This window comes from Andrographis paniculata, unplaced genomic scaffold (genome assembly GCF_009805555.1).
Source record: "Andrographis paniculata isolate CXL003 unplaced genomic scaffold, ASM980555v1 Contig78END, whole genome shotgun sequence".
In the NCBI taxonomy this organism is placed as follows: Eukaryota; Viridiplantae; Streptophyta; class Magnoliopsida; order Lamiales; family Acanthaceae; genus Andrographis; species Andrographis paniculata.
Genome location: NW_026137615.1, coordinates 2057631 through 2070167, shown reverse-complemented (window position 1 = coordinate 2070167; position 12537 = coordinate 2057631). Strand labels below are relative to the sequence as shown.

The 12537-nt window shown below is 32.1% G+C and overlaps 1 protein-coding gene across 2 annotated transcripts; it reads left to right on the top strand.

Moving 5' to 3' along the window:
- The first annotated feature begins 1033 nt into the window (after window positions 1-1033).
- Window positions 1034-11107, top strand: LOC127239744 (golgin candidate 1-like). 2 transcript variants are annotated; one of them, XM_051258035.1, is made up of 21 exons: window positions 1034-1338; window positions 1802-1879; window positions 2054-2103; window positions 2208-2825; window positions 2920-2982; window positions 3734-3811; window positions 3894-4097; window positions 4185-4241; window positions 4324-4398; window positions 4506-4577; window positions 5195-5257; window positions 5358-5456; window positions 6709-6786; window positions 6918-6986; window positions 7967-8014; window positions 8109-8204; window positions 8311-8387; window positions 9184-9229; window positions 9311-9409; window positions 10060-10104; window positions 10759-11107. In XM_051258035.1, the coding sequence occupies exons 1-21, from the start codon at window positions 1311-1313 to the stop codon at window positions 10825-10827; spliced, it is 2112 nt and encodes a 703-aa protein (XP_051113992.1). In that variant the 5' UTR covers window positions 1034-1310; the 3' UTR covers window positions 10828-11107. The 2 variants fall into 2 exon arrangements, with proteins under 2 accessions (XP_051113992.1, XP_051113991.1); XM_051258034.1 differs by having other exon boundaries at window positions 2199-2825.
- The last annotated feature ends 1430 nt before the right edge of the window (window positions 11108-12537 follow it).

Below are 12537 nucleotides of genomic sequence, written 5' to 3'. Positions count from 1 at the left end.
AAATCGAAATTTTTTTACAAACTTATGAAAAAAACAAACCCCATATTTTTTAAAACTTATTTTCTTATTATTATTTGTCCTATATTATTTTTTATATGTTCTAAATTAATTGTACTATTATCACAAATCGTAACATCATTATAAAATCATACTATTAATATATATATATATATTTTTTTTTATTAACAATTCAATACAATATATGCTTCATCGTATTTAATATGAAAAATACATCAAATAAAAAAATACAACAAATACACCTATTATTTATTAAATGCACATCCACAACTTTTTAAAAAAAAATCTTCACAATAATCGATCCAAAAACTAGTACTAATGAATAGAAAAGTTTTATGGGAGTTTTTGAAAAATTGAAATTTAAAATTTAAAAAATAATATTTAATTTGATATTTTATGAAAAAATATTTAATGTAATTTTTAAGGAAATTAAATGTTTTTAAAAAATATCTATTTAAAAAAATTATATATTTGATTTAATATTTTAGATAAAATTAATATTTAAAATAATATAAAAAAATTAGATGAAGTTGGAACCAACGCTCTTATAATCACATTCGAAATTTATTTAATTTTGATTTAAAATTTAAAATTTAAATTAAATAATAATGTAAGAGTGTGTTTTTGGGTTTATAAAATTTTTTGTTTAAGATATTTTATTCGATTAAATTATATAAAATTCATAAGTGATTTTAATTGGACTAAATTCTTAGTATTTTTTAAAATTTGTTAAACTTTTTCATAAATTTCCTCGATCGTCTTATTTAAAGCCCATGGGATCACCTGTCTTAAAAAAAAATTCTATCATCTATCTCCACATACATAGTGTTAGTGTGTATATATAAGTGTGTATATATATAAAGTAATATTTTATATATGCATTTTAAATTTAAATGTATTTGATCTAAATGGGTATGAATGAATTTTAAATTTAAATTTATTATTAATTTTTTATGTTAAATATAAGAAAAAATTGAATATATTTATAATTTACCAAACAGATGCCTACGACGTCGTATTGAAATACACCCGTTGCGTGAACTGCACGCGCCCCTAACAAACCATTGGTACCGGCGATCTACCGACGAAGCACTTCCTACCAAACTCTTGCGTGAACCTTTACCATTTCTTCGTCTATTGTTTCATTGTATCAGTTTATTTGATCCCTGATATTCGCTTTGGAGCAACCCCAGTTGAGTTCTTTTTATTTTTGTAAAAAAATTTTGTGCTCCATTATACTATGATTTAAGCAGTGTAGGAAGTAACTTTGCATCAGTAACTGAGGTAATTCGATGGCTGCGTGGCTGAAAGCTGCAGAAGGTACGTTCTTGTTGTACATACTAGCATTGAGGTTCGTGTTGGTTGCGGGACATTGCTGGAATCGTCCTTTGATCTGAATATGTGCAGTTCTTGTGAAGTTGAAGTAATTAGACTCTGCATTGGATTGATTTTTTATTTTATTTTTATGAAGAGGTGTCTTGGATCACTATGTGTTTGTTTAAGATTTGGATTTGTGGTTGGGAATACTAAATGTTTGAATTCAAATAGAGTTTGATGCTATATATATAAATCGATTGTTTTACAAGGAAAATTAATTTTGTGCGAGGCCAAAATCAGTCTAAATTTTTCGAAAATATGTGCATTTTTGTGAGTGAATTTCAGAACTTACAGCACTAGCACTGTTTACATAATTAATGTGTTGTTTGGGGTGTCTTCAAATTTTAGAGAAAATGAGTGAAGGAAATGTGCATTTTAGTGATGTTTAAATGTGTGCTTTTGCTAGATTTATTCGAAGTAGTGGATCGAAGAGCAAAACTCGTGGCTGGTGATACACCAGAGGAGCTGCATGTTCCCACCCAAGGTAGGTGTCCGAAAACTAAAAAGTTAGTATATTTGATGTGGTGAATGTTGCACAATATTCAACAAAGAAATATGTATTATTGTAACCACTCTCACATTGTTTGATGTGGCTACCAGTGACTCAGTGAGAAAAAAGTTATTTTGTTTATTTGAAAATTTTTATTTCCCTTGTAAGGATCGAACGGACGGGAAGCTCAAGTTAAAAGGGCTCGGCCAAGATCGAAGGTAGTTATGTATTTAATTCATAGTTGGTGCACGGATCTATTTAATTATAGTTACAGTCTATGGTTCTTGTATTTCATAATAACAGAACTTCCTAGTTCCTACAGTCTCAGAAGAAAAAGTCATCTAACGAAGATTCTTCAGCCATAGATATTGTGAGAGAGGAAACTATTGTGGAAAGGTTGCAACCTCAAGCAGAATCTGATAAAAATGCTTCTGGGATAACAAATTTCACTGAACAAAACCTAGGTACACCTAGTGGGAAAATTTATAATGATGAGAAACACAAGGAAGGTAGAGATGATGCCTTAACTGAGACTTCTCCATCTGGTGCAATATCTAATGACGAGGACAAGTCAGTCGGTGATCATCGGGATACTGAAATGAGTAATGCCGAAGTTGCTGCATCGAAATTGAACAGTGTTCACAGTAAAGAAGAATTTGCAGATACGCCAGTTGAGCATCTATCAAATTCCAGTAAAGATACTGAGGTTGTGGGTAGTGATTCTCTAGATAACTCCTATCGAAATGTAATGTCAGAAGATGCCTATTCTGTTAAAAGCATTGAACCTTCAGAATCTCAGATTCTGCTAGAAGAAGCAGCTAGCAAAGCTGATAGCTTGCTAAAAGATGTGGATTCAGCAACTGAATCTCATATGTTAAATAAGCAGCATGAAGAACAAAAGGCTACAGCTGAAACAAAAGTGCAGCAACAAATCGAAGAGGTAAAGTCCTGTGGGAAGAGTGAGCTTCTTTATTCTGTTTGTATAATTGTAAAAATAATCGGAAAGCTTATGGACTAAATGTTGTGCTCAACAGGCTCAAGGATTGCTTAAAACTGCACAATCGTCAGGACAGTCAAAAGAAGCTAGACTAGCCCGGGTGAGGAAACTATTTTCTCATGGTTGGATGGACATAGTATATGTTACTGATGTAATTATGTTATTGTCTGTTTTTCATGCTTCTTATTTCATCCCTTTAGAATTTTATGTTTATGCGTTATTTAATATTTTTCCTTCATCACCATCATCATTGTGTCGTTGTTGTTGTGACATTCTACATTTTTCCGATTGCAAAATGTTTGATTAAAAAACTGGGTAAGAATATTTTAATCCATTCGTGATTCATGTTCACAAGAAAGAAGCCTGATATAAGTTAAACTTTTCATTAGATTTTGAAACTTGAGCAGAAAAGTAGGGTTTCTTTTAATCTAAGGTTAACATTTTTGTATATTGCTCTATTTTATATTTTAATAGGAAGCTATGCATGTATGATTAATTTGGGATATTTTCGAAATGCTTTAGTAAGTGGTGGTACCCTGCACCATGGACCATTAATAATTTGGTTCAAAAAAGACAGAGCATAATACCAAATGTATAGGTGGAGTTATAACCCTCACGGTCTGTTTGCATTCTTGTCCCCAGGTGAAAAAGAAAAAGAAAATGTCGAAATTATGTTCTATGGTCTCTCGAAAAATTGTGTAAAACTTGTTTAACTTTGAAATGAAGTTGATATAATAGGTGATCTCTTTCCTTACAAGAAGTTGATATGTTGTAGCTTCGGCAAGGAGAAGGTGTGTGGATATGAATCTGCATAATACCACAACTAATTTTGTTATATTTTTCTTGTTCAGGTTTGTGCTGAACTTTCATCTCGTCTGCAAGAGTACAAATCAGAGAATGCTCAGTTAGAAGAGCTTCTTACGGCGGAGGTGAACGACAGTGAGATAAACTCAAAGTATATCCTAGTTTATGGCATCTAACATTTTGTGCACTTCTACCTAATTGTGACAGAGGGAGTTAAGCAAATCATATGAGGCTAAGATGGAACAGCTCCAGAAAGACCTATCTGCATCCAAAGGAGAAGCAAGCAGAGTGGAAGCAAATATGAGGGATGCTTTATTAGCCAAAAATGCTGAAATCGAATCTTTAGTTAGTTCTATTGATGCCCTGAAGAAGCAAGCGACTTTGTCCGAAGGAAATTTGGCATCACTGCAGGTGAGTCATTTTTTTTTTCCTGTCGTGTTCCTTCTAAGCGAGACAGTATGACTTATTGTCTTTCTCATCTTGTCTTATATTTATCAGGAAGATATGGACTCTATGATGAGAAATAGAGAATTGACTGAAACAAGAATGATGCAAGTGAGTTCAGTTTCTCAAAAGTGTAATGGCATATGATTACATTGATGGAGCTCTAACATTGGTGAGATTGTTCTTATGCTAGGCTCTAAGGGAGGAATTATCTTCTGCTGAGTGGCGAGCTGAGGATGAGCATAGTGCACATAATGCGACCAAGCTGGTTATCTCTAGTTCCCTCTAATTTTTGTGTGTTCTATACATGTTTGGAGCACATTCTGTGGAAGAAGCTTTCAAAAGCAGTGTGCTGACCTTATTTTAAAACGATAGGCAGCTCGAGACAGGGAGGTAGAATTGGAACAGAGAGCTATTGAAGCATCTTCCGCATTAGCCAGAGTTCAGGTAATGCAAGGCGCATAATAAATCATTCTTATAAGGATCACCTATTCAGTTTTGATATGTTTGTTTTGAGTTTTTATCTTAATTGAATATATGGCTTCATCTAATTACTAGCACCTGAAGCAAGGATATATAAGGTTTTGTTTCTGCCACCGAGTTGATTTTTTTTTTTTAATCCGCACACTGGCAATTGAATTTTTATCCATTTTACACGAGCTAGGGAATAAAAGATATCTTTATCAGTCTCAAGTGCTGGATCCATTTCAATGCTCACAATTTTAGCTATTATAACTGTAGAAGTTGCATTATGATCTTTCTTATGCATGTAGATAGGATGACATAAGTAGTTGATTTAAGGAAAATGATGCAAACTTAGGCTTGTTTACTCTGCATTCTACTATTTACTCTATTCCCTCAAAAAGCATCGCATCTAACTCTTCTTTTTTTTGTTCGTTCAAAATATCACTTCCAATAATTATTTCACCTAATAGGGGCGAAAAAGCATGAGTAAAACAAATCTTATTTCTAATCTAATCCCTTTCCTTATAAGTAATGTTGTATATTAATCAAGTTAGTTCCATAATTACAGTAATTAACAACTTTGTTCCTTACATTGTTAGAGAACAGCTGACGATAGGGCTTCAAAGGTTTCAGAACTCGAGCAGAAAGTAGCACTTCTTGAGGTATTACTTTTATTCCTTTCCCCCATTCTTTGAAAGAGAAATTAGATCAAATAATTTGAGAATTTGAGATAAATTATGTTGCTGTTAATATTGACATTAGGCTGACTGTGCTTCTCTAAACCAAGAACTGCAAGATATGGAAGCTCGTATTCACCATGAACAAAAGAAGGCCCCAGATGATGCTAATCAAATTATTCAGGTTGGAAAGTCAAAGTAAATTTCATATATATGTTGAGACATTATAATTAACTAGTGTAGGTTTTGGTTGTGTTTCTGACAAATGACCCCCTCCCCCTTTTCATTTTCTCATATGCTTAATAAAGTTTACACGGCCCTCACATGTAATGGAACTTTTTGGTAAGCCAGAGCCTGGCTATGAACACACCTTTTTATAAATGTCCAACAGATGGAATTTGAATGCAGAACTTCCAATGTCGAAGAATAATCTCAGTAAAATGTTCACTCTAGTAGCAGATATATCATTGCATATAATATATATATGCATGTATTTATTCCTCTGACACACACAGCTGAACACTTTTCACATATGGATGACAGTTGTTATTTGATTAAGAGGTTCACCATTTATATTTACCTTATTAAACTCCTCCAACAATATTATATATATATGTATCAATTCCTCTGACACACACAGCGTGAACACTTTTCACACATGGATGACAGTATGTTACTTGATTAAGAGATGCACCATTTATATTTACTCTATAAACTCTTCCAACAATATCAAAATGTCTCATAGTCACTATACATAAATACATTGATCCTTAGCATAACTTGCATCACAATCGTCTCAGCTCTAGTAGATTGCCTTGAAACCATGCCCTGATGCACATATTCTCATTTTGATGGTTCTTTGATGATCTTATCGAGACCATGCTCAATTGTTGTTGCGGCACTTATGGTGTAAAAGTCATTTAGTAATGAAACGGCATTATTCTCTGCAAGAGTTTCAACTATTGGATATGTTATAATCTTAATTTCTCCTTGAGAAATGGGCGTTTTTGGTTTGTGGGATTGGGAATAGTAAAAATTTGAATTGAAATAATTGTTTGATGTGATATAAACATATATTGATGTGATATTTTGAATGTAGAAAAAAAAAAGAAAAAAAGGGAGTAGTAGAACCCCATTCCCAGTTTCACAGTCAAACACACCTGAATTGTTCATCATAATTATCTCTCATTATTTCCTAGATTAGATTAAAGAAGTTAGTTGAGTTTAGGGAAATGCTATTGTTTGCTTTTCCACTATAATGATAGTATGGTGAGGGGGTTTTTGTCATGATTTTGGAGATTATTTATTTATTTATTTATTTTTGTGTAAACATTGAACATAGAGAAACCGCAAATTTGATCACATTTAGTTTTCCTATGACCCAACCTAACACTATACATAACCTTATAGTAAGATTTTATGATGTGACAATGAAGGTGCAATCGATGCAAGAGGAAGTAGAGCGTGCACGTCGTGGCCAGCAAGAGGCTGAGAGCAAACTTTCTTCAATAGAAGTAAATTAATTTTATTCCTTATGGTTTATCTCTAATAATATAATAACTAGGCAAAGTATCAGGGTGTTACCTCTGCAAAAGTTCTAATTGATTTATCAAGGACAGCAAGAATTTTACCAACAATCATGCAGGCTGAAGTTCAAAAGATGAGGGTTGAAATGGCTTCCATGAAGAGGGATGCTGAGCATTATTCACGGCAGGTAGCCCCTGATTATATCCTCGAGTTCATGTTCTCCCTTGTTTTGATTCATGAAGGAAAATTTTTTATTTTGGAGAGAAAAGAGTTTATTATATCACGATGAAACATAGAGTACAAATGATAGGAAATTAGAGCCTGCTAGCACAGCACAAAAATAGGAAATCCTTTAGACAGATCTGTTGAAGAAAAGATATAGAGTGTGAAAACACAATGAAGAGGACACAATTTTATGTGGTTCAGGCAAAAGCTTATGTCCATGGTTTCAGTTCTTTTGATTTCTGTTAGTATGAAATTGCTTTTGGCATTAAGAACAATTATTCAGAGCTCGGGATGAACTTGATGGTGGGCTCTTGGGATATTCGATGAGAACTTCCAACAAGGAATACAGCTAGAAATAGGAAAATGGACAAGTTTTGATGTATCGAATAGGAAAATTTCATAATTGTGATGAAATGTAAAGACAGCTATAAATTACATAATGAAAATAAGAGACTAGAAAGAAGAAAGTTATTGTGTGGAATTTCGTGTGCCCTTTCCGCCTTCCTCTTTCCATTATTTATTGGCTTGAACTCCGTTAACTCTCTATTATTCCCTTCATTATTGTTCCTAAATTCTATTCATCGCCTTCTTTTTCCTTACATCTTCAATACCCGTTGACTACGTCTTCAGTGCCCGTTGATTATCTTCTTGTCATCAAAGCTTGGGTTGATCTTTGTTTCCGTGATCTCCTCTTCAATGCCCTTGATCCTTTCATCTTCAATGCCCATTGGCTATGCCTTTCACTGCCTACATCTCCTCATTGCTCATCAATACTTGCATTTCTGATTCCTTGATGTTAATTTTAATTTGCACACAATTGCAGTGGGCATGGTTATCTTTTGGGTCGAATGGGCTGTTGAATTCTTGTCTGTTGAATTGTGTTAATTTGTTTGTCCGTTTCCCGCTGGATTATATGGGTAATTTTTGTTTTCTTTTGAATAGGAACACATGGAGCTGGAGAAACGGTATCGTGAGCTAACTGATCTGTTGGTAAACCTAATTATGAGTTTTGTCGTCACATCATTCCCTATAAATTCATTTTCATGACTTTCTGCATCCTGTGTGTTATATTTTACCTTTTCAGTATTACAAGCAAACACAACTGGAAACTATGGCAAGTGAAAAAGCTGCAGCTGAGTTTCAGTTAGAAAAGGAAGTGAAGCGACATCAGGAAGCACAGGTCTCTTGAATATGTTTTATGTTATGTTAAGATTTTGCATACCTTGTACTCATTCACTCTAGAGTTCATTGCATCACTTTTATTTATGTAATTCATTCTGAAACAGTTCGAAGCTGAAAGGAATCGAGCTTCTCGGGGAGCATCTACCTCTTGGGAAGATGATTCCGATATGAAATCACTTGAGTATGATGTTGTTTTGTATTGCTTCAGCAGAATATATTACAATCTTGGCTGAAATAATTTTTCAGACTCGTTTAATAATTGCTTTAGATTTGTCACTAATAAGAATTTTTTTGTCCTTTAATTAGTTTTTTTGATAGCTTTCACAAGGATTGGTTGTGTTGGTCTTTTACAGTTACAAGGAAATCCTATTTGAAATTCAGTGGCTTCTTAGTTGTGCTTAAGTGTAAACTTTTGCGAATATCATATCATAGTTCAAATGTGTCAAGGTGGTGGAAGCTTATGTGCTTATTAACTATGTAAAATTACTATTTATGTGCTCTTTATAAGTTGCTGTAAGTAACAAGTGAACATGATATTTCATAAATGGGGATACAGAGTTTGACACTCTCCCACTATGTGAGTTTTTACTGGTTTACCTGTAAGTGAGATTTGTTTGTTTGAGCTTTTCGCTAATTTCAGATCTTACAAATCTTAACAAGAAAAATAAATAAATAAACAATCTATATTGATCTGTTTAATTTTCTTTTGAATTATGGAATTTAAATCTTGAAGTAAAACTCATGACATATTTTGCTGCTCGACAGTATGTGTGACATTCTTAACTGTGAATTCCATTGCCATGATAACTTTATATTTCTTGTATATCGATGTATCCTCAATGAAAATGAAGCCATGCTCCTTTATAGGGGCTTTAGAAAATAAAGTTGATTCATGTTGTGGCCTCTCTTCTAGATAAGCATTTTAATTCCTTTTAATTCATTAAAGATTAACTATTGTCTTTTTTTAATCCTTACAGGTCTCTCCCTCTTCATCATCGCCACATGGCTGGGGCAAGATTGCAGGTATTCTCAATAACATCCTTTTTATCCACAACTCTTTCCAGTCTATCTTAAAATATACTAAAATTCATTGACTAATTGCAGTTGCAGAAAGCAGCAAAGCTTTTAGATACTGGGGCTGTCAGGGCTACAAAGTTCTTGTGGCGGTATCCTACTGCCCGCATAATCCTCCTTTTCTATCTGGTGCGATTATTTTTCAGCTCTAAAGTCATTATATTATACACATTAAGGATTTGTTTACTTAGGGTGTGTTTCTCCGGCCCAGATTTGGGCTGATTTACCCGGCAAACACTGTTTGTTTAGTTTGCACAGTAAATCAGCCCACGGGTTTTGGGGGACAAGCGGGCCCATTGTGTTTGTTTGTTGTTTTTAAAATTTTAAATTATAAATATAAATTAAAATTTTTATAATAATTATAAGTTAATAAAATATATAGAATAAATTTTTTTATAATACAAATAAATAAAAATTTAAAAATATATATGTAAATATAATACTCTCTCGTCCCATAAAAATAGGTATTTATTTTAATGTTTTCGAGTGAAAAAAATTTGATGAATAGTAATATTGGAGGAGAATCTCATAAATGAACACACCCTTAAAATACTTCTATTTTGAGGGTTGGTGTTTCCGCTGCCCCTAGCCCCCTGCTACATCCGCCCCTAGTCATCATCGATTGTTTTATTGTCAACAACATTATCCGGATAGCTAATGGTTCTTAATACATCGTTGGACGGATTCAAGAATGGTATTTTCTAGATGTATTATTTTCTTAATAAGATGGGTGTCGTTTATTCGAAGTTATATAACATGTTTGATGCTCGCTGACACAGGTTTTTGTGCATCTCTTCTTGATGTACCTCTTGCATCACCTTCAGGTACAGAAATTCAGACGCTCTAATTACATGTCAATTCATGCATATATGTTCACAAGTATGCCGTCTAGGGTGTCAAAATTAAACCCGATCCGAAAAATCGAACCCGTTCGACTTGAAAATTTTCAGGTTCCGGTTTGAGTATTTTGAGTTTGCGAAAAATCGGGTCGATTCGAACCCAAAATGAAAAAAATTCATGTCGTGTTTTGGTCGGGTTTTGAATTGACCTGATAATTCGAAATATAAAAATTAGGTCAGGTTTCGAGTTTTGTGTTTCAGGTTGACCTGAAATTATTTATTATTATTTTAATTTATAATATTTATATTATATTAAGTTTTCGGGTCTATTTTGTGTTGGGTTCATATCGGACTTGGATTAAATCAGGTCAATTTAAACTCAACATGGATGAATGGATTAATATATTTTTCGGGTCAGTTTTTTTGTTATCCCCATAGCTCAATGCCACACGAATACGACCTGAAAACATGAATTGATATCCCAAATGCCGTCTCATGAAATATCTCCGGCACATAAAATTGTGTCAGATGGATGAATGGATTAATATATTTCTATCTCCTCAACCCTTTCTTTATATTCCGCTAATGAACCCTACAATTTAACCATACTTTCGATGTTTTCTTTACTAAATTGTACAGGATCAAGCTGATGCTTATACGTCAAAAGAAGTCGCGGAGTCCATGGGGTTAAACACGGCATTGCCTTGAGCAACCTACCCGAATGCCAAACTACTAACGTTTATACACACATATATAATATATCAAGAATATTGAATGGATGACGACATCGGCTCATCAAAACATCGGTGTCGAGAGGATTTGGATCCTTTCAGGCCACAGGAAAGCCTGATTATTACTAAGGTCAGTGTTCCAAACACACTTTCTATGAAAATGTATTGTGTATACATAATACTGAATATGCCCAACTCTACATAGCTACATTGTAAAATTGTGAAGTGATACATGTTTAAAAGATATATACTCCCTCTGTCTCCGTCCGATTCAGGCTAATTATGTCACTTTGTTTGGGCAGAGAGAGTAAAAGGTAATGATATTTTAATTTAAAAGTGAGATAGGTAAAAAATAGAAAAAAATATTATAAGAAATTTATTAAAAATTTTATAAAAATGTTGTGTGATAAGTAGAAAAAATAATGATAAATTAGTTATTATTATTATTTTTATTTGTTAAAGTATGAATGATAAAAGTATGAGTGAATAAAATTGCTTACTACAAATGAATTATGTATAAATTTAACGAATAACTAACAAGGAAATTTGACATAATCATGGGAAGTATGTTTTGAGTGATTAATGGAGCTGAGCATCAACACATTTTACCACATTAAATTTAGTGTATGTTTCTTTTGATATGTTTGGTAAAATTTTGGTTTGAGTTTGATATTAAAATAATGTTTGATGGAATATTTTGTAAGAGGAAAAAATGTATTTTTTTACGGATGAATTCAAATAATAAAATTTGGGAAATTTGAGGTAAAAAAACATATGATCTATTTAAATATAATATTTTATGAATAAAAATAAAATAATAACTGAAATCAAACTTTAAAAGAATATGACCTTTTTTACTATTCCATTTTTTAAAAATGATTTTAGAAATATTTTAAAGCACCAAAATATAATTAAAACCAAAGTTACGGGCTACCACTAAAAAATGATGCTTTTAGTTTCTTTATGGTTGGTTTGGTTTTGGCTGACTCGATTTTCAATAAAAATATATATTATTATTTTATTATAAAATATTATTTATAAAATTTTTTAGATTTAAATCAAAATTAAATTAATATTTTGTTTGATTATAATTTGAAATATATTTCAATACTATTCAGTTCATAGGATTCTTAATAAAAATATATTAGATAAAAAATATTTAAAAAATATTATAGTATTTTTAGCTTTCCCCTGTTTTGAAACATAAACCAAACAAACCTATTTTAAAAATATTTTAGTGTTTGAAATAGTTTAGTAAATAAAAGGGCTCCTCTTAATAGAAATTTTAAAGTTTTGAATTTTAATATTAAAAATTTGATATAATATTTTATAAATATATATATATATTTGATGTGATATATATTTTAAAGTTAATGTTAATTAATAATGCAAAAAAATTCAAAATATATATATATATATAAATAGAGACAGACACATCATTTATAGTTACTTTTGGCACCACAAAATATCAAAGTCTAGTGGTCTTAAGTAAACGTCGAACTATTTTTTATTTTTTAAAGGCAAAATTATTTGTCTTTTCTCTTTTATTTTTGTACTGTTTACATTATTTTTTGCTTAACATGCGCACATACACAATTTTTTGAGAAAATTCAAATTCGAATTCAGGTCACAAGCCTTTCGCAGAGATGATGCCACCACTTGATTATAGCTAAGTCGGCTGTAATTT